Source organism: Phacochoerus africanus, chromosome 15, assembly GCF_016906955.1.
Source record: "Phacochoerus africanus isolate WHEZ1 chromosome 15, ROS_Pafr_v1, whole genome shotgun sequence".
Taxonomy (NCBI): Eukaryota; Metazoa; Chordata; class Mammalia; order Artiodactyla; family Suidae; genus Phacochoerus; species Phacochoerus africanus.
In genome coordinates, this window is record NC_062558.1 from 62142392 (window position 1) to 62164586 (window position 22195).

The 22195-nt window shown below is 55.4% G+C and overlaps 1 protein-coding gene across 2 annotated transcripts in view; it reads left to right on the top strand.

Annotated features, from left to right (window-relative positions):
• Positions 1–500: 500 nt before the first annotated feature.
• Positions 501–22195, top strand: part of RET (ret proto-oncogene) — a 55907-nt gene continuing 34212 nt past the window's right edge. For both annotated transcript variants that reach the window (XM_047761056.1, XM_047761057.1), the window contains exon 1: positions 501–765. In XM_047761056.1, coding sequence (XP_047617012.1) covers positions 699–765 — 67 coding nt within the window. In that variant the 5' untranslated portion in view covers positions 501–698. The remainder of the gene's footprint in view (positions 766–22195) is intronic.

Sequence of the window (22195 nt, forward strand, 5' to 3'; positions counted from 1 at the left end):
CCACCCCCCCTCCGAGAAATGGCGGAGGATGCGCGCCGCGCCGGGAGCCTGGAGGCGGGGCGCCTTCCTAGTCTCCATGTCCGCTCGGACGCATCCCCAGCCAGTCTGCCCAGACCGCGCATCCCAGCGTGGTTTCCCTGCCCTCTCTGGGCGGCGAGGAAGGTCGAAGCGCTGAGACTACGAGCGGGAGCATAGGCTGAGAAAGAGTGGCTGTGCGTGCGGAGGTGCGCGGATTGGGGCTGAGACTGGCAGGCCGGCACCCCGCGTTCCGCACCTCGCTCCCATTCGCGCCCGGCTCCGCCGGAGCACTGCGTACAGCCGTGGTCCCCTCACCCGCGCCCAGTGAGCTGCACCAGGCGGAGCCCGGAGGGTACCCGGTGCCCCGCCCTTACTCCCGCACCCCGCCCGCACCCTGGCCCCGGCCGACCCGCCCCCAGCCCGCCCCCCTCGCCGCCCCGCCCCGCCCCTGCCCGCTCCGCGGGCGCAGCCCGCGCCCGCCCCGCCTCAGTCCCGCGGCTAGAGAGCCCGGCTCGCAGCAGCGGAGAGTACCCCGGAGCCCGCGCCCCGACGCTCTGCGCCCGCAGTGTCCGTCGCGTCTAGGGCGGGCATGGGGCGGCCTGGTTGAGCGTCGTACCCCGCCGCGGAGACCCCCAACCCAAGCCACCGTGCCTCTCGCCGCGGCCCCAGCGTGCACGGCGATGGCGAAGGCGACGGTCGGTGCCGTGGGGCTGCGGTTGTTGCTGCTGCTGCCGCTACTCGGCGAAGGTGAGTCCAGCCGGGGACCGGTGCCTGTAGCGGCCGGGGAGAAGTTGGCGCCGCGCGGCGAGCGGCAAGCGGCGGAGTGGACGCGTTAGGAAACGCCTTTCTGTTTGCGGCGGGCAGCGGGCTGCGCAGTTGCCGGCCGCCTGGGCTCGGCTGGGAGAGAGGTGGTGTGGCGGACAGGGCGCCTCCGGCCCCGGGTTGGGCGGGTCTCGGGTCGGAGCAGGACGCGGGCCGGGCGGCCGGGGTCGCGCTGCCCAGAGCCCGAGTCGCAGCCGCGCGCCCTAGCCTGGTCGCGCCTCGTGCCGCAGTCGCGTCTTGGAGCGAACTGAACGGACCTTGTTGCCGTTTCGGTGCAGGTGGGGGAGGACCGGTGAGGTGGCCCTAGAAAGCCAGAGACTTGGGCGGGGAGTTCTGTTTCTGTAAAAGATTACTCTGTCGTGGTTTCCTTTTCGCTCTACCCGTCGGCGCATTCCTCCTCCGGCTCCCATACCTTGCTTGGTTCGCCGCGGGATACGGAGGGGATCCGTTCTTTTTTAAAAGGTCACTTGTCTCTTGTGTTTTTTGGCCCAATTTTGTACTTAAAAAAAAAAAATCAAAAAGCCAATGGTTTCTAGGGAAGCTGCCCTCGAGGTCCCGCTCATACTGGCCCAGCGCAGCCTGCTGAGGGCTAACAGTGGCTCTGCCCCACCCGCAGCTTTAGCGTCCCGCGCTGCTGCCAGGCTGGAGTTCCCAAAGGTGCGGCCTTTTGGACCATTTGACGGCTCTGGGCCAACCTGCACCAGGCGCTTTTGACCATCTTGGAGTGGAGTAGAGCTGTGTGCCACCAACATTGGTGCTGGGAGAATTAGATGTAGCCTTGCAAAGGCTGGTCATTGCCCCTTCCTTCAAACCCTGACAGGGTGAGTGAACCCGCAGAGTCTTTGACCCCATCTTGGCCACGAATCTTAGTTTCCTTTAAACTGTCCCTGACTTCCCTTCTGCAGTTATGCACCAAGTTTCCCTCTGAGAGAAGAGCCTCAGCCACCCTCCCCCACCGCTTACAAAGGGCTTTCTCTCCCTGTGGCCTTTGGGAACAGAAGAGGCGGTGGTCCCCTGCTTCTAGCCTCAGGTCCTGCACAGACTCTGGGACCACTGGGTTCACAATTCCGCTCAAGATTTCGTTTTCGTGATTGGATCCTGAGTTCCAGAGGCAGATGCTGAAGCCAGAATGTGCCCCAAGTCCATCATAGGGAAGGCAGGGAAGAAAACCTTTCCTTGTCCTGGAAAGGGTGCAGGAAAGTCTGTTTCCAGCAATGGAAGTCTGGGGATCACAGTGCTGTGGCAAGAAGGGGAAACAGGTAGGAGGAGGCTGAAGGCAGGCTAGAAGTAAACACAAACAAGTTGTTGCAAAGATCTCTTACAACTCTGAGTTGCAACTTTGTAGTTGGGGGCAGGCTGGTCAGGTTTGAGTTGGAAGCCGGTGCATTCGGGGCAGTTCTGGGCAGTCTCCTCAGCCTGGGTGGATTTCCATGCCTTTCCACAGTTCCTTGCTTAGCCAGGGTGCCCAGTGAGGCAGTGAGGAGCTGGACTGGAGGGGGCGCTGCGAGGGTGGGTCTTTGACACTTGGCAAGAATGCACGTGGCTTTTTCACACTCAAGGCCCATGGAGTTGGGTGGTGGAAAAAAGACCCTCCAATCCAGGGCAAGTGAGTCCCCAGCCCTGCCCGCCCTTCCCATGGGATGAGCAAGAAACCACGATTTGTGGCACTGAGCGTGGAGAGGTGGCCCCAGAGCACCCAGGAGGAGACAGCTGGCCTTTGGAGAGGCCTGCTGGGGCCCTTAACTCGCAGTAGCTATCCTGGAGCTGCCCAGCCTCGCTCTCAGTGAGCTACTCCAGACAGGAGCTAGCCAGCCGGCCAAGGCACCCCGACCCGCCCAGGCTGAGAGCAGTTCTGCCTATGGGCGCCCTCTTGTGGATGAATCCCTCCAGTGGCTGGGCCCTTCGCCTGGGGGATGGGCAGGGTCTCTAGAGGATGGAAGCCTTCCCCTGCTGGACCACACACCTCCCCAGGACCACAGGCTCCCTTCTGTGCTGGGGGACTGATGGGAGATGGGTAGGGGGACAACCCAGATGAAGAGGCAGTGGCCTTGACCAGAGTGCTTGGGAAGAAACAGCTGCCCCAAAGCTGGAAGGGAGGAATGCTCATAGCAAGGTCACGGGACAGAAACACATCCTGCTCCTTTCAGCATGTGTGTACTCTCACTGTGTGTGAATGCACACACCTTCAATCCAGAATCAGAATAAGACTTCTCACCCATACCTTGGTATCCATGTGAGCACACGTGCACACACACACATGCACACGCATATACACCCTTGAAGCAGGCTCACACGCTCACTCTTGGTCATCTCTAAGACACACTCCTGTCCTTTTTGAAGCATATGTGATCACGAGGCCTGTGAACATACACACATATTCGCACAGTGAGGCCTGGCCCTCACATTGCACCCTCACCCAAGGAACCTGGCCCCTCCCATGCCCTGGGACCCCCATGTGTATACACAGGGACACCTGTCCCCTGTGGCCCCTGCTTCCCGTTCTCAGGAGCACAGCCCATCAACCCTGGGTATCCTGGGACCACAGCTAAAGAACTTCCATCTAAAAGTTGTTTGTAGCAGAGTTTCTGGCCTTTTGCTGCTCTGGTACAGGTACAAGCATGCTGGCTGCATGGATGAAGAAACTGAGTCCCCGCTTCTGGGGCTGCCCCTGGATGTCTCAGGCTGACCCCTCAGCCAGCACCATCTCCCTGAGCTCCTTCTCTTCCTCACCAGGCCTCACATCTCTCTGACCTGGCTTCTTGTGTCCCATTTTGCTCAGCACCTCTGGCCACAACGAAAGACGTGCCCTCTCTGCCTGTGCATCCTCTGGGCTTCTCCCTTTCAGGTGCTGAAGAAGGGAAGGCTGGCCATGACTGGCCAGGCTCCCTGTCCCATGCCACGTCTATTTGGACCAGCAGGTGCAGAGCAGCCCCTCAGCCGGGAAGGCCACTCGGCTGACTTCTTTCTTTGACTTGGCTTCTTCTTTGGCCAGGGGGTTGTGGAAGACGTGTCCTACTTCAGGGTTGCCTGGGCCCTTCTTTCTCCTCCACTCCAGCCCACTAAGCCCCTCTGGTCTTTGGGAGCTGCCTGTGTCCCCTGCTGGGACCCAACCTACCCAGGGACTGAGGGACTGGGTCAGCTGGTAGGTTCCTAAGGGTGGGGTCTGAGAGTAGAGAGCAAATGGGGAGGTTTATGGAGACCATTGCTAAATTGCCTTGATTCTGCAGAATTGCTTTAGGAATATCTAAGTATATCACTGTTTCCTTGGTGGTGGTAAGAAAATGGGATGTATTCATCTAATGGGAAGCTAATGGCCTTTTAGCCAGGGGACGAGAAAACTAATTAAAAATAATGGTATCTATTAAAATGGAGCCTGGGGTGCCAAGGGGAAGTGGGGACCAGGAAGCTGCTGCTTTCCCTGAGGCCTCCCCTGCTCTGTGACCTGAGAGAGGACTCCTCTGTCCCCTGGTCTTGCCTGGATAAGGCTGATGCTGGCAGCAGCTACCAGAAGTTCATGGCCTGGTCCTGTGCTGAGCGCTGCCTGTCTGCTAGGTTACTGTGTCCTCCTGAAACCCTGGGGGACATAGCCTTGTTTCCCTATTTCACAGGTAAGGAAACTGAGGCTGCCACAGCCTGTGGACTGGGCCTTTGGAGAGGACTTCTTGACATCCCGTCCCTGGTCCCTGGGCCTTCAGCAAGCCTCTTCTCTGGGCCAGTGGTGGTGGGGACCAAGGGTGGGGCTGAGGAGGGGTCCTAGGAGGGGAAGGTGGCCCTGAGCCCCTCACTCATTCACCTGCTCGTGGCTCTAGGGACAGGCTGGCCCAGGTATGGGAGGGAAGTGGGGCACGGTGCTCTGACACCTGAAATAGGAGCCCCAGTGGGTCTGGCTGGTTCTCAGGTGGGGCCATTGCTTTAGCTGAAGTCTAGAAGTCCTGTGGGTCCAGGCACTGCCACTAGGTGGGGTCCTGTCATAGCCGGTCCCAGGGAAGGGGGCATGTGTGCTCTGCCCTGGCAGGAAAAGGCCTCTGCTGGTGGTGTTAGGCCAGGCATGTGGCCCCTGCACCTGCCATCTGCCTGGGGACCCAGAATCTGACAGAAGCTACTGTGCTGGGGGCGGGGAGAGGGGGCTAAGGGCATATGGGTACAACTGTTTCTTCTTGTCCAGGATGCCTCCCCAGGGCTCCAGACAGAGTGGGAGAAGAAAGTTGGGGTTCCTGTTGTGGGGCAGTGGAAATGACTCCAACTAGGAACCGTGAGGTTGCGGGTTCGATCCCTGGCCTCGCTCAGTGGGTCAAGGATCTGGCGCTGCCGTCAGTTGTGGTGTAGGTCGCAGACGTGGCTCAGATCTGGTGTTGCTGTGGCTCTGGTGTGGGCTGGCAGCTACAGCTCTGATTCGACCCCTAGCCTGGGAACCATATACTGCAGATGCAGCCCTCAAAAAAAAAAAAAAAAAAAAGACAAGAAAGTGCCCAACTGGCACCCAAGGAAAAAGGGCAGAATTGGAGAAGCGCCCCTGCCATAGGAGTGGTTCCATCCTGCAGAAGTGGCTGCGTTTCCACTGGGGAACACCTCCCCCTTCCTGTGCGTGTGAGGGAGGACATTTCCTTGTGTGAATGTCGTGCTGGGTGGGGCTCAAGCCCCCCTTTCCTCTGCCACCTGCTCGTTTCTTCTTCCTCTTCTCCTACCTCTGCAGTTGTTTTTCTGAGCAAGACACTTAGTAGTAACAATAACAGTAGTGGTGATCAGCCCACAAACACTCCCTGAGGGACCACCTCCAGGGATGCCCTTGCAGAGACAATGGAAGGTCCCTTTAAACCTCAGGGTTGTCACCCTGTAGGGAGAATGTACAGTTAGGGAGGCACTGAGCGATCACTTATCTCAGATGTGTGTGTGATCTCAGGTGGAGGTGTGGGGCGAGGGGCAGGCTGAGGGTGGGGTGGGAGGGGACGATGGGCAGCCAGACAAGGAAGTGGCCCGCCTGGCCATGGGCCACCGGGGTGTGATGGTAGAGGGCAGGGGAGGTCATCTGTCACCCTCCCATCCCCTCTTCCCTCTCATTTGCCTCCCTTGGGTCTCCAAGGATCAATCTTCCATGCTTTCCATGCTTTGTGGTGTAGGTGCTTCAGCCCCTGGAAGGCTGAGGGGGTCAGTGTGACTCAGATCAGGCCCAGGGTGTCCCTCTGAGGGCCATGACTTGGGTGGCCTGTAGAGGGCGCTCCATGGAGAGTGCCTTGAAAGGGGAGAAGGCCCACATGGCTTCTCCCTCCAGGGCCCCAGAACAGCAGAGTGGCAGCCAGGGTCATCTGTGTCCAGGTGTTCAGGGGAGACTGTGATTCCTGGGTCAGGACTCCACCTCACCTCCAAGGACCTTAGAGGATGGGGCCCTCTTTGGGCTGAGGCTCTGGAACACCTGGAGCCCCTGTGGACCAGGTCCTCCTCCTGCCCTCCTTCCCTGCCTGTCCTCCCACCATTCTCCTTCTCTGAGTTCTGAGGCAGATGAACTTGGGCTTCCAGCAAGCCTAGGGCTCACAGCTGTGTGATTGTGGGAGCCTAGAGCCCCCCCGCTCCACCCCTGAAGGCTGGAGGCTGTAAAGCCAGTGGCCCTCTCAGCTGTCCACTCTGAGACCCTGGGCAAGGTGGGGGTGGGGCGAGAGACGGCAGCGAGGTGCCGTGTTCCCTTAGCTCCTCCCCATGGAGCTGGTGCCCTGTTGAAAGCATGGTTGTGAAGTCGATGACGCCAATGGGACCTTGAGGGAGGCAGTATTTAGGCACCACCTGGGCCCTCAAGGAGAGCAGGTGGCCAGCCCCAAGCAAACACCTCTGTTTGCTTTTGCCTTGTGAGTGGCTCCATAGCATATAGCAGCCAGGGCAGCACTGCAGAAAGGTCACCTGTGCACCTGGACAGGTGTGTGCCCACCTGGTGGTCCAGCTGGTTCAGGCTCTCCATGACATCAGCACCGCCTTGGTGGGACTGAGTGGCAGGGGGCGGCACCCCACAGCTGGCAGGGACCTGCCGAGGGGTGACCCCCTCCCCACAGCAGACCCAGGTCCTGGGCACCCCAGCCCCCTTCCCAGATTCAGATACAGGCAGCTGCAGGTGAGACACCCTTCCCCCCGCAGACCCACGTCCTGGGGGCCCCAGCCCCCCCTCCCATGTTTGGGTACAGGCAGCCTCACCTCATTGCAGTCTTAAGCCTTGACTCTTCTGAAATGGGGTGCTACTGTCTGGGTTCTGCAGGGCCCAGAGCTCCAGAGAAGTGCCTGGGGCAGGGTGGCTGGGGGAGGGAGGCAGAGCCTTGACCTGTGCTCTGATTGGAGGAAGTGTTCTACCACTGAACCCATCCGAAAGCCCCTGGCCAGGCAATGGACATCAAAACTGGTTCCAGCACACCCCCCCTGCCCCCCGCCTCCATGTGCTATGAGATTGCCAGAAATTTCCAATGGTTGTCACTCTTGCAGAAAGGAGAAAAGAAGCATTGTAAGTTCCTAAACTTTAACCTAAGCCTGGAAAATTCTTGGGAAGATACACAGGTTGTGTGCCAGGATCTGAGAGTGGAGTGAGTGTTGAGGGGAGGCCTGGGGGTGCCCTGAGTCATGGTGGGAGTCTCAGTGGAGGGAGGGAGGAAGTTTGCTGAGTTTATTCCTCAAACATTTCTGCCTCTGAAACAGCCAAAGACCCAGAAACTGTGAAAGAAAGGAAGACCCAGAAGCCGGAGGGCTGGTCCCCCGTGGACTTTCTCCCCTGCCTGCTCCTCCATCCTGTCCTTCCAGCATTGCCCATGGGCCATCCGCTGCTGCCTGTTCTCTTCTTTTTTGGGAAAGAGAAAGGATGGAGTCAGGAAGTAGGGGCTCCGTTCCAGCCACCACTTCGCCACAAAGTGGGTGCATCCGCCCTCCATCTCCTCACCTGGAAGCAGGGTTAACATGCACTTAGCACTGTGGGCACCTGCTCTGTCACTGGAAGAGGGTCTTCTGGGCAGCTGCAGGTGGTCTCTACATGGGACTGCACAGAGCCTTGAAAAGTCCACTGGTCCACTGTGGACCAGACCCATTGGAATCTTCTTTGCTTCTGCAGCCCCTCATCCACCTGTATCTGTGAGGGCAGGAGAGACAGTGGACTTAGGGGTGACAGAAGCTCTCATTTTTCAGCGTCTCAGTGCAGTCCATTTACCTCCTGCTCTTGGTGCCCCACCCTCCCCAATCAGCCACTCTATGCCCGGCTGCATGCACGGGGAGGGGCCCAGGGCACTTTGCCCATGGGCATGGGCTGGAATCCTGGCACATGGTCCTTCTCTCAAAAGTGAGGTAGGGTATACAAGAGAGCGTGGTGAGGGTGGGGCACACACTGGGGTGCCTTCTCCTGGGGGTCCCCCCTCTGGATTTGTGCTTCTGTGCACTGCTATTCCATGTTGGCCTCTCCTGATCAGCATGGCAGGGATTTGTGTGCGACCTGGCCACTGGGTTGGGTTGGGAGGGAAGGACGGGGTGGCAGATACTTACAATTCACTACTTTTTTTTTTTTTTTTGAGGTGAAACTCACATAACATCAACTGTTTTAAAGTGAACAATAAAGTGGCATTTAGTACCTTCACAGTGTTGCTTAGGTATGACTTCTGTATAATTCCAAAACATTTTCATCAAACCCTGTATCGATTAGGCAGTGCTGCCTGTTCCTCCCACCCCAGCTCCTGGTAACTGCCACTCTGCTTCTGTGTCTATAGACTTGTTCGTTTGGGATATTTAATATGAATTGACCTTTGTATCAGGCTCCTTTTACTTAGTTTGATGTTTTTGAGGTGTATCCACATTGTAGCATGTATCAGTACTTCATTCCGTTTCGTTGTGAGCCACAGAGGAAGTCCCAAGAATTTCATTCCTTTTTAAGAGTGAGTAATATTCCAATGTGTATATCTATCACATTTATTTATTCATTCAACTGTTAATGGAATTTTGGCTTGTTTGCACCTTTTGGCTGTTGTGAATAATACTTCTGTGAACATTTATGTGCAAATACCTGTTTGAGTCTGTTTTCAGTCCTCTTAGGTATATACCTTGGAGTGGAATTGCTGGGTCATATGGTAATTCCAAGTTTTATTTTTTGAGGAACTACCAGACTGTTTTTTCTTCAACAGCTGAAACATTTTACAATCCCACCAGCAGTGTGTGAGGTTTCCAGTTTCACCACATCCTCACCAACCCTTGTTATTTTCTGTTTATATTTTTAAATTGTATCCATCCTAGTGGGTACAAAGTGGTAACTCATGGTTTTGATTTACATTTCCTCAATGCTAGTGGTGAAGGGCTTCTTTTTTGTATGCTTATTGGCCATTTGTATCTTCTTTGGGGAAGGATCTATTCAGGGCCTTTGGCTATGTTTTAATTGGGTGGGGTGTTTTTGTTGTTGGGTTTATTTTGCTTTATCAAATTTCCACCAAGTGTTGTTGAGAAGCAGTTTTAGTCCAGAGATGTCTCTGTCAGTGTTTGAGCTCCAGTTCCCTTTGGAAGAGGACATGGGTTCCTCCAGTGTCTTTTTGTGGCATTGAGTCACTATGACTCCACTGGGACCTTGAGAACAGTCTCAGATGATCCGGATCCTAAAGCCACATTGAGCTCAAATGTCCCAAAAGCAAGGGTGTCACATCTTGTGTGTGAGATGCCAGTGTTCAAGGACTGTCCTGTGAAGGACTCAGAGGATGGGAAAGCAGGAGTCGTGGGAACTAGCGACCCAACCCGCCCACCTGACAAGGCAGGACTTGGCAGCAGGGGAACCCAGGGCTGCCCTGTCTTGCTCAACCTTAATCCAGGCTCTAAAAATAACCAGGCAGATCTGGTGTAAATTGATTACCATAATTGCAGCAGTGTGATGTCATGCAGCCAGCCCCTTGAAGCCCTTTTCCCAGGTCGGCAGAACTCAGCGAGGCAGTGATTCCCACTTGCACCCAGAAGCTGTGTGAGTGCCCCCAGAAGCTGCGTGAGTGCCAGAGCCCAGCGCGGGGTTGGAAGGCCTCGACCAGGGGGAGCAGGAAACCTTTGTGGGCCCAGGCAGGTCTAATTCAAGAGTCAGGAAGGGAGAGAGGAGGAAACTGGCTCTGGCTTCCACCAGCAAGTGCTCTGTCCCAGCAGTGCTTCCAGGGAGGGGATCCTGTCCCAGTTCACAGCTGGGCACAGACCCAGAGAGGCTGAGAGCCAAGCAAGCTATGCAGGAGGCAGTGAAGGCCACTAGTTGCTATGATAACTGCTAGACGGAAATGGTGGGCATGATGACTAGTTGTAAAGGGTTCAAGAGAGAATGAGAAGAAAAGAAGAGAGATCGCAAGGAGAGCACAGCCACAGGTCCATTAATAGAGCTGTGTTGTTGAAGAATCTTTTAAAGTTGGCCCTGCCCTTGTCCCTCTGCTTCTCAAGTCACAACAAAAGTCTCGCCTTTGTATCTAGACTCACATCTTCTTGCCTTATCATCAGTGGCCTAAGAAGACATGTGTGTTTCTAATCCCGTTCCGGCCCCATGTCCCTGGCTCCCCAGGGGACATCTAGAACAAAGCCCACCCTGCTTATCTATCCTGCCCACTGTCCTGCCTCTCGGCCCCTGGTCAGGGAGCTCATCCCATGAACAGACATCACATCCTGCACAGACATCACAGAGGCTCACAGGGGATCCGAATTTGTTCTGAAAGAGCCTCAGCCTCCAGTGCAACCCTCTTATTGTACAGATGGGGAGACGGGACGAGGAGGGAGGAGTGGGTTTTCACTCTGGTGAGGCTTCAGTTGTGGACTTGGTTGCCACGATCCCCTTCCCCACGTGGCTGTTCCAGCCCTGGGATTGGGTTCCCTTTTACTCATAAAGTTGAGACCTTTGAGGCCTGGGGTCCCCGGCACTGGTCTGCCTGGTGCACATTGTCCTTCAGGATGTGCCATCTTGTCCATCCAGGTTCTGCTCTGCTGAAAGCTGCCTCTCTCAGAGGCCTCCCCAGCTCTTCTCTCCACCCTCCCAGCAGAGCGGACCCTCAGGCCTTCTTTGGGCTTCACCCCCACCCCCCGGGAGAGCCCAGCTTCTGCCCCAGAGACCCTTGTGGCCCTGCCCCCAGCATCTTATCTGCAGTGCATGAGCTACACCTCCCCACGCTCACAGTGACAGTGGGGAGAGGAGAGTACAGCGGGCCCAGAGCTGGGAGAGGGAGCGTGGGGGGCATCCGAGCAGTGCTCTGACATCCTGAGCCTGCTCTAAGCAGGAGGGAGAGTGCACCATGAGTAGGAGGGCAGGCCAGCTGGCTTCCTCTGAAAGGGTCGACCTGCCCCCCATTCCTCTCAGGTGTGACAGGGAGGTGCATCCAGGTAGTAGGATGGCCTTCCAGCAGCCCCTCAAGCTGCAGTGGGTCTTGGCAAGGCCCGGCTCTGACAGACTAGCTGCTGCAGGCTTTGCCTTGGTCACACCGTGTGGGTGCTGCTCTCCTAGGGGCAGGGCTGAGCCCCTCCCCCACCAAGAGGAACAGGTCCTGGGTCCCCTTCCACATGCAGAATCTGCACTTTGCCTGATCCACCCTGATGGTCCTAGGGCCTGACAGGGGCAGAGAGAAGGATCCCACAAGGCTCACTTCTGTGTCCAGTGGGCATGGCCCCTAGCATCTGGGGCGCCTGTGCACATAGCAGCCATGATGACCGTGTCTGTCCCTGAATGGCCGGAGCTGCTGGTGCTGCCTGAGCAAACTCCCATCTGGTCAGGCCTTTCTGGCCCTTCGCCCTACTCATTCAGATGCAAAAGAGCAAATTTACATGAGGAAACTTTTAGGGGTACCTGCTTTGAGAGGAGCCGGAAGGAGGCTGCGGATGGTTATTCATGGTTGTGATTTCTACCTGGTCCACAAGCAGGTGGGTGGGCGACCTGGGTTCCCAGGTCATGGTGCCCTGGCTGTTCTGCATGTGTGTGCACAGCCATCAATGAGCAGAGGAGCCTGGTGGCCACATGCCCTGGCCTGGGTGAGACCCTTGTTTTAAGTCCTGGCTCACCCTCTGTGTGGCCTGGGGCAAGGTAGCCTCTCTCTGCCTCAGTTTTCCCCTCTTTAAGACAGGAATCATGGAGTTGCTGCTGTGGCTCAACAGGTTAAGAATCCAACTCGTGGAGTTCCCATCATGGCTCAGAGGTAAGGAACCTGACTGGTGTATATGAGGATGTGGGTTCAATCCCTGGCCTCACTCAGAGGGTTAAGGATCTGGCATTGCGTTCAGGTATGGTGTAGGTCAAAGATGTGGCTGGGATCTGGTCTAGCTGTGGCCGTGGCATAGGCCAGCAGCTGTAGCTCCAATTTGACCCCTAGCCTGGGAACTTCCATAATCTCACCTGTGCACTGCCCCCCCCCCCAAAAAAAGCAAGAATCCAACTTGTATTTATGAGGATGTTGGTTTGATCCCTGGCCTTGCTCAGTGGCTTAAAGATCTGATGTTGCTGCAAGCTGCGATGTCGGTTGCAGACGTGTCTCAGATCCCACATTGCTGTGGCTGTGGCGTAGGCCAGCAGCTGCAGCTCCAATTGGACCCCTAGCCTGGGAACTTCCTTGGGTGTGGCCCTAAAAAAAGAAAAAAATAAGTAAAAAAGACCAGAATCATAATCATTGCCACTCCTGGCGGTTGTTGTGTTGGTTAAGCGGGATGTCCCATGTCAAATACCTGGAACAGGGTCTCTCAGGCAGAACGCAGACGTCTTGGGGAGAAGGGTGCTGGAGGGAGGGGAAAAATGGGCAGGACTATCTCTATTTGAGGAGCTCACGCTAGATGAGGTGACAGATTTTGTTTAAGTCTGAGTCACATTGCCCTGCTGGGGGTAAGAGGGACAGTTGCCCAGGCAAGGCACCGGGGTCAAGGCTGGGCTGGCACATGTGAAGTTGATGGGGGCTGCAGGGCACGAGAGCCCTGGAGCTGAGGAGGCTTCGTGACCCTCACACTGTCATCATCAGGCCACTTGGGTGGCCAGTCTTCTTCCAGCCAGGCCTTGCTCTGGGTAAGAAATTAGTTGTAACCTAATTGACAGTTTCCTTTGCATAGAAGCCGGAAGGAACTGCCAGTGAGGCTGGTGATTAACTCAGCAGCAGCTGGGAAATCACATTTAGGCAGGAGTGTCCATCTTCTGAGCGAGGCCACTGCAGCTGGTCTGGGTGGGTGGGGAAGCCTGGATGGTGGCAGGGGGTGCCTGCTGGGTACAGCCTGGGCCTCTGGGAGAAAGCTGGAGCCTGGGTGCAGGGGATGAGTCTGGGCTGCCGGCTCCCAGGTGCCGGGCTGCAGACCTTACCTGTGCACCTCACTCCCAGACCTCTGCCAGGCCCCGACCCCTTCCCCAGGGCATGTGGATGAAATGGGGTGTCAGGAGACCCGGGCCTGGTTGCTGTTCTGCTCCAAGTGCAGGACGTGATTCTGTTTCCCAGCCCTGGATGGGGAGAGTGAGGTGTCTGGCTGGGGGCAAAAGCTTGGGCAAGGTGTGCAAGGAAGAGCTTTTCACAAATGTGGAGGAGTGGGCCTGTGCTCGCAGGGGCAGTGGTGCCTCAGACAAGGGGTGGCTCTCTAGTTTCTCCTCCATCAGCTGCTCTTCCTGGCCACCAGCCACCCTCTCCAGCCAGTGCGCAGGATGATGGGTTTCCTGGGAGACATTGCACCCCTACATGGGGTCCCCTGCCCTTCCCCACCATGGACCGCACAGTGGGGGTTCAGGCTGGTGGGATGATGGGGGGAAGGACCTGGAGAGCTGTGGTGTTTAAAGGCCCTTGGCAGGCAGGCAGGAGACTGGGTTCCTTTTTTTTTTTTTTTAAACAGCTGCACTTACAGCATATGGAAGTTCTCAGGCTAGGGGTCGAATAGGAGCTGCAGCTGCCAGTCTATGCCCCAGCCACAGCAACACCAGATCCAAGCTGCATCTGCGATCTATGTCATAGCTTGCAGCAACGCTGAAACCTTAACCCACTGAGCCAGGCCAGGGGTCGCACCCACATCCTTACAGACACTATGTCACGTTCTTAACCTGCTGAGCCACAATGGGAACTCCAGCCTGGGTTCTTTACTAGACAGAACCCTCAGGAATATGATGAGCCCCGGAGGTCTTTCTGGAAGACTCAGACACCTGGTGTGTGCCAGGACGGCTGTTGCTCCCTCTTGTGTACCAGGCCCATCCTGCTTGCCCTTGCTGTGTACTGAGACCCAGGAAGGCCACTCAGCCTGTGGCCATAGTGGCACAGGCTGCCCACTGAGGGCTGCTGGCAGCATGTGGGGAAAAAGGAGTTTAAGACTGGAATTGAGGCCACACTTGTGGGGACTGGTTCCTTGTCGGGCACCAAGGAAGTAGCTGGCTCTGGCATTTATTGAGCACCCAGTGTATGCATTGAGCTGTCCCTCTGCTGAGGATACCTGCAGAGGCCAGAGTTTTCTTGATGGTTTTGCAGAGGCTTTGATTCCCAGCATCAGGATGGGAATAAGCTGTCAGATTTCCCCTGAAGGAGGCTTTGGCTTATAAGTAGAGCAGAGCTGAGCCAAGGTCCCATGAACAGAGGCAACTGGCTGTCACATTGAGGTGCCCGTGGGCTGTTGGAGTACTAAAGCCCACCTCAGACCCTTCTCTTCTGGGCCAGGCATCAGGCAAGGTTCTGGGGATACAACAGTGAGCAAGACAGGCCCAGCACTGACCCTGTGGGTCTTGACAGCCCTGCTTTCTTCTCACAGTTCAGGTGGGTCAAAACTGCTTTGGAAGCCTCAGGATGGGACGATGGTGGTGACAGTGGTGATGGTGGCCACGGTTGGGGGTGGAGTGAAGGTAACGGTGGTGATGATGATTGAGGGTGGTGATGGTGATGGTGATGGTGTAAGTGGGGGGGGGGAGGTTGGAGGTGAGGATAATGCTGGTGGGGGGTGTGAGTCCAGGTGGTGATGGTGGTGATGCTGGTTACGGTGAGGGTGGTGATGGTGGTAGTGGTGATATGGGGGGGATGTGATGATGGTGGTGCTTTTATGGCCATACACAGGCGGGCACTAAGCATCCTAGCAGCCCCTCTCACTCAGGGCTCAGTAGGGCTGGTCTGTGGGCCCTCCTCTGCGCTTACAGGCAGGGCTGCCGCAGAAGCAGCCCCTCCTGCCACAGTCACACTGAAGTAGAGGCCTGCCCTGTCACTCCGACCCCTGCCATTGGGCCAGTCGGGTCCCTGAGCTCTCTGCTCTCAGCTTTCTCACCTGGAATTGGGATAATGAGAATAACACCTGGAGGCTGTGGTGGTGCAGAGAGGTGGAGCAGGCGTTGTGTTCAGAGCAAGGCTAGTTTATGGGACACATGGGCTGCTTCTGTTAGCACCAGGTGAGAGCTCGGAGAGTTAAGGGAGGAACGGCCAGCATGGGACATGTTTCGGGACAGGAAGAAAGGGGGTGCTCACTCAGGAGAGAAGATGAGGTGGGGGTGGAGGACCACATCTCTGGGAGCTGTGGGCAAGGCTGTGAAGAGTGAGTGCGAGGCCCAGAGCCAGGGTGTGACGAGTGGGACCAGCAGGCCAAGGCTGCTGGCATCAGGCCAGGCATGGGAGACCCCGCGAAGGGCACAAAGAGACACCAGGAGACAGGTGTGCATGGTGGCTGTTCAGGGCAGATGGGAGGCCGGGGGTGCTCTGAACCCTGGGTGCAGAGAAGGTGGGGAAGGAACTAGGTTGATGCCCAAGGTGCCAGGCAGGGTACAGTGAGTGGCGGCATGGGACTCCTGTGGTTGGCATCTTGGCACATGTGGGGAGGAGCTGTGGCCACCCAGACAGAAGAAAGGGCTCTGAGCCAAATGTAGCTGGCCTGGGTCTGGGCTCTGCATTCTCTCTGGGGACCAGGTGACTGTCTGGAGCCAGGGCCACATCATGACCCTTGTGAATTCAGGCCCTGTGACCTTCGGGGACCCCTTTCCCCACAAAAAAGTGAAATTGTATTTTGTGACTATTAAGATAAAGACAAAGACAAGCTAGGCTGCTTTATTGTTCCATAGCCCTTATTATTACATTCTTTCCTCCTTCTGACTTTTTTTTTTTTTTTTTGGTCTTTTTCTCCTTTTAGGGCTGTACCTGCAGCATATGGAGGTTCCCAGGCTAGGGGTCTAATCAGAGCTGTAGCTGCCAGTCTACGCCAGAGCCACAGCAACTCGGGGTCCAAGCCGCATCTGTGACCTACACCAAGCTCACAGCAACACCGGATCCTTAACCCACTGAGCGAGGCCAGGGATCGAACCTGCAACCTCATGGTTCCTAGTCGGATTCGTTTCCTGCTGAGCCATGAGCAGAACTCTGTCCTCCTTCTGACTTTAACATAAATTAAAACATTTGCGTGGACCCCAGGCACTGTACCCACTGTGTGCGCTGAGACAGCCGGCCACGGGGGCAAAGCCCCAGTAGCTGCAGTGTGGGTGCCAATCAGAAACGGAGGACCCTAGGCCCCTGGCTCTGAGGGTGGGCCCACATGGCCATGCCTGTGTGTGCCCTCACCCAGGGATGCTGAGCCTCTCGGCCATTCAGGTCTGGTCTCTCCTGTACTTGGTCCTGCGGTCCTGTGAGTGGCCAGCAGCCAAGACAGAAACCACAGCAGAAACCAGCAGTGTCCAAGCATTTACCTGGCCTGTGGCAAGCAGCCAGGGCGGCATTGGTGGGATGTCACATGGGGCCAAAATCTTACCGTTTTTGTTTGGCTTCAGTTCTAAAGGTAGAGTTGTGGGGACATCTTTAAAACTTTTTGTTGCACAGGCAACCAAAGAAAAATAAAAAAATCATATTGCATCAAAATTCAAAACATCATAGGACACAAAGTGAAAGGGCAGCCTGTGAAATGGGAGAAAATATTTGCAAATCATATATCTGGTAAAGGGTTACTATCCAGAATATATAAAGAACTCCTACAATTCTACAACAACGCAAAACCCAGTTCAGAAATGGGCGAAGCACTTGGACAGATATTTCTCCAAAGAAGAAATAGCCATTATTGGCTTATGCACATGAAAAGATGAACAACATGACTGGTCATTAGGAAATGCAAATCAAAACCACGGTGTGATATAACCTCACACTCATTAGGTTGGCTGCTATCAAAAAACTTAACAAAAAGAAAAAACAAAAATCACAAGCATTGGCAAGAATGTGGAGAAATTAGATGCTTATACACTATTGGTGGGAAAGTAGAATGGTGCAGCCACTGTGAAAAACAGCATGAAATTTCCTCAAAAAATTAAAAATAAGGTTACTATATGATCCAGCCATTCCACTTCTAGGTATATACTCAAGAGAATTTAGATCAGGGTCTCAAAGTAATACTTGTATATACAAAGTCATAGTAGAATTATTCACAGTAGCCAAAAAGTGGAAGCAACCCATGTGTCTATCTGGGTGAGTGGATAAACAAAATGTGGCCTATCTAAACGATGGAATATTATTCAACCTTAAAAAAGGGAGGCAATTCTGATACATTGAAGACATTGTGGTACATGAAATTAAGCCAGTGACAAAAAGACAAATGTTGTATGACTCTACTCATGTGGTGGTACCTGGAAGAGTCGGATTTAGTGGCAGAAAGTCACATAGTGGTTGCCAGGGCCTAGAAGGAACAGGGAATGGGCAGTCAGTGTTGAAGGGGTATAGTTTCAATTTCACAAGATGAAAAGCGTTCTGGGGTGGATGGTGGTGATGGTTAAAAAACAATGTGAATTTATTTAATGCCACTGAGCTACACTTCATGATTAAGATGGTAAATTTTAGTAACCCTCTATGAAATATTTTTAGTAACCTTTTATCAAATATATGATTTGCAAATATATTTTTTTGCCATTTCACAGGAAATGTTATGTGTATTTTACCACAATTAGTTTTAAAAACTGGGATCCCAGAATTCCCTTTGTGGCTCAGTGGGTTCAGACCCCGACTGGTATCCATGAGAACACGGCTTTGATCCCTGGCCTCGCCTAGTGGGTTAAAGATCCGGCATTGCCATGAACTGTAGTGTAGGTCACAGATGCTGCTCGGATCCACTGTTGCTGTGGCTGTGGTGTAGGCCAGCAGCTGCAGGTCCAATTCACCTTCTAGCCTGGGAACTTCTATATTCCGTGGGTGCGACCCTAACAAGATAAGGAAGGGGCGGGGGAGGCAGGCAGGCAGGAAGGAAGGAAGGAAAAAACCCCACTGACCAATGAAGACTTGCTGTATAGCACAGAGTATGCTACCCAATATTCTATGATAATCTATGTAGGAAAAGAATCTGGAAAAGAATGGATGGCGGGGGTGGCGGAAGGGATGGAAGAGAAGACTGGGGCCAAGGTGTGCGACCTGAACTAACTGTGGGGCGCCTGTACTGCAGTGGGGAGTGTGTTGTCCTGTCAGCTGAGCAGAGACACAGAGAGGCTGGAGCAAGTTGGTGGAGATGCATCTAGTGCTCGGGTCAAGTTCAGGGCTGGTGGACACCAAAGCCCTCCTCCCAGAGGCGGTCATTTGAGCCAGGGGGCTGGCTGCCCTTTGCTAGAGGAGAATCTCCAAAGGGAACACCTAAAGGAGGAGAGGCCGAGAAGGAGGCAACCAGCACGAGGGGTGAGCAGGCTGGTTAATCGGAGTGAAACTGGAGAGCAGCAAACATAGGAGGTCCTAGAAGCAACCAGAGAGACAACACCAAGGAGGGACAGGGACAGTTAGAATGAGCACAGAGCTTTCAGCAGTAGGAACAGAAGAGACAGCAGAAACCGTGCCTTTGGAGGACAAGATAACTGTCCTGCAGAATTCTCTTCCCAAAAGAAGTACCTTTCGAGAGTGCCATAAAAGTGTTTAAAAAAAAAAAAAAGTTGGAGTGGGGGAGGACAGGCAAGAAAAACACAGACCCAGATTCATGTTTGCTGTGAGTAGATGAGGTGGGAGGTGGGGGCGTGGAGGGGCAGCAGCTTTGCTCAGTGTTCAGGTAGCTTGGCCGCGGGTCCGTGGGTGTTTGTTGTGCTCCGTACTTGCAGCGTAAATGTTCTGACAAATCTGCCCTTTGTATGTATCAGACATTCAATTAGAATAAAGCAAAAACGTGAACGGGATATGGGAGGCGGGGCGGAGGGGTGGACAAGCCACTTCCTGAGAGGGTGATGGTGCCAAGCCCCGTAGTCTGGGCTCTGGGGCTGGAGAGACCCCCCATGGGGACAGCTGGCCTGCAGAGGGAGGGGCTGCCCCTGGGGAGGAGCCCACGAGGTCTGGTTCCCATTCGCAGTGAAGATGATGGCATTAGGAAACCGTGCGTTAAGGAGATTCTTCTGGGCCGTAATAAAACTGTCATCTGCGCAATCTGGTGCTCATCAAGGGCAAGAGCAGGGACGGCCCCGTGAGTGGGTTCTGCAGGAAGGGCCTGCCTTGCACACAGATGCAAACGCTGCTGCCAGCCCCACGCAGTTCTTATATCATGCCAACTCACAATATTGTTTCTTTCCTGAGAGCCCCAGATGCCAGCTTTCATGTTGCTGTCCTAGGACATCTTTCGTCGACTGGGGCCCTGTGCATGTCCATGGCAGGGTGATCACAGTGAGCAAGAGTCACTGATGCTCAGAGAGGTCTGGAGGACAGGCCCAGATGTGAGATGAGAGACCATGGTCACCTGGTTAGGAGGTACCTGCCTGGATCTGGACTGGCATGGTTGGATGGCAGCATGTCTTCCCCCAGTGGTGGCAAAGGAGGTTGAAGGAAGCTTGAGGGAGCTATGTGTGGCACCAGTGCCAGGCTGGCAAGGTCCATGGAGCCCAGGGCCCACAGTCAGGGCCTGGCGGGCTCAGCGTGTGTTACATTGTGAGATTGCCTGTAACCTTGTGTGTGAGATAAGTGTGTGTGTGTGAGAGAGAGAGAGGCAGATAGACAGATAGAGGTGTGGTAGTATAGACCATAAGGAGACAGCACCCACATAACAGGAGAGCTTAGCATGAGAGTTCATAAGCAGTGGGAATTCCCTAGTGGCTCAGCAGGTTACAGATCTGGCTTTGTCACTGCTGTGACAATTGTCACATTGTCACTTGGGTTCCATCCCGGGCCTGGAAATTTCCAGATGCCACAGGTGGGACCAAAAATACCCCCCAAAAAACACATAAACAAAAAAGTTGGTAAGCAGTGATTAGTGTAGGCCACCCAGGGCTGAGGGCAGGCACCCAGGGAAGGAACCTCCTCCCCAGGCTGGGGTCACATTCCCCCAGAGTTGCTGGGCTGCAGCCCATTGCATGTGGAGAAGCTGGCTGGGTTGCCTGGGCCAGGACTGACCTGCAGCCCCAGGGCCAGGGAGGCGACCCTCCGGGGCAGAGGGGAACTGAGGCTGTCCATGGGCGTGCAGAGACGGCTGCATCTGGGGGGCTGTGGGGAGGTAATGGCAAGGCAACTGTGTGGGCTGGACTAGCACCAAGGGACTGCATGCATGTGACTGGGGTGGAGCGTGCAGGATGTCCCCACACCCAAGTTGCAGAAGCAAGGGATGACAGCCAGAAGCAGGAGCAAAGCCCTTGTCCCCCTGCAGGGTCCTCCAAAGACTTCAGCAGGTGTGCCAGGAGCAGTGTGGGACCCGCCCCTCCTCTGTGAGCCCAAACCAGCTCCTCACCCCTCAGTGCGGTACCAGGGCAACCTGGGGAACCAGATGGAACCTGAGAGGCTGACTCTGGCCACACCTGCCCAGGGGGAAATGTGAAATGAGGTGTGAGGGGAGGACTCATCCACTGGTGGCATCAGAGGTGGAAAGCATGGGTAGGAAGGCCTTTGCAAGTCCTGCTGTGCTGACCTGCCCAAAGTTCCAGGAGAGGCTCTCACCAGAGGCAGGTCTGAGCTCATGGGCCAGGAAGCCTTTCCTGGCAGAATGGTGCCAGCAGTGAGCAGTTGGCTGGCAGACCCTGGGCCCTGCGTCTGCCCTGATCCTGACTTCTACCACCATTTTGTTGGCCATTGTACCAAACCCTGAGGCAGAACCTCCAGCTGGTTGACCTTGGGCAGGCTTCTCACCTTCCAGCCTCGGTGTTCTTACCTTCGAAATGGGGCAGTGAAAGGATTGGCACACAGTGGTTGTAAATCTGAAGTGAGAGCTTTGTACAGTGTGTACCTGGGCAAAGGTAAGACATGTCTGCACCTGCACTGGCTGCTCCTCCTCTCCCAGGTGTGCCCTTCTCTTGTTCATGTTGAAGAAACTGAGGCCCAGAGGGGGCCAGCACTCTGCAGAGGCTGCACAGCCGGTGAAACTGGAGACCCCTGATGGCCCTTCCCAGGCTCTCCTCACTCACCCACTGGGATTGGCCACATCATTTGTGGGGCCCAGTGTAGAATGAAGATGTGGGCCCCTTGTTCTAGAATTATGAAGCTTTTCATAGGACAGTGACAGCAGAGCATTACACCAAACGTGGGGCCCTGTGGGCTCCCCAGGCCACCCCCCCTTGAGGCCAGCCCTGCATCCACCTCCTCATTCTCTGCTTTGGACCATGTGTTTTTCTATCTAAAAGTGTTTGTGACAAGGAGGAGCATTAAGGCAGCCATGCCCTGAGCACGGACCACCTGGGAGGCATTTTAAGTGCATTTAAGTCTGTTTCTGCTCATAATCATTGCCCAACCCACAAATCCCTTTTGGCAGCAACAGACTGGGCCCCACATGGATCCCATGGGGCCTGGCTCTGTGAGATGAGAGCGGCAGGGCCCATTCTCCCCGGCACATGTGGTCTGTGTAGTTCGGACTGGACCAGCTTGGTAGCGGGTAAGGGGTTCCTGGGAGCACAGTCCCCTCCCACCTCCCAGCTCCGGAACCACAGAAAGTGCGTGTGCTCAAGGGCCCCTCAGAGGAGGAGCCATTCTGGATCTACTCTTCCCAACCTGGCAGGTAGGGACCTCTGAGCAAGCATCTGCCCCAGACAAGATATAGCTGCAAGGCCCTCCCGAGAGTGGCTCTGAGGGCCACCAGTTTATGCACAGGTGACCAGAGCCAGGAATGTGCGTCCCAAGAGAATGAGCCAAGCCGAGAGAAGCCATGTTCCTCTCCTGACCTAAGCTCAGTTGTCACACGCTGTCCCCTTGCTGCTACTCCGGGGGCCAGAACGCTGCAAGCCTCACCTCTCCACAGAGGGGTCTGGCACACCAAGGAAAGCTGGTGGCCTGTGGGCTGGAAGACACAGGCTGCCCTCGGCTTTATGCCATCCTGTGGATCCCCACCCAACCCAGGCTCCCCCCGCTCCCTGGCAGAGTTCCCTGTGGCTCTGGGGGTTGAGAAACAGTGAGTCCTCAGGGGCCTCCTTCCACTGCGATCTGGTGTTCCTGACTTTCAGTGAACCTGGGTCACGGCTCAGGGCTTGGTCTGGGAAGGGAGTCTCCCTGGCAGGCAGATCCCAGGCCCGGTCAGCTGG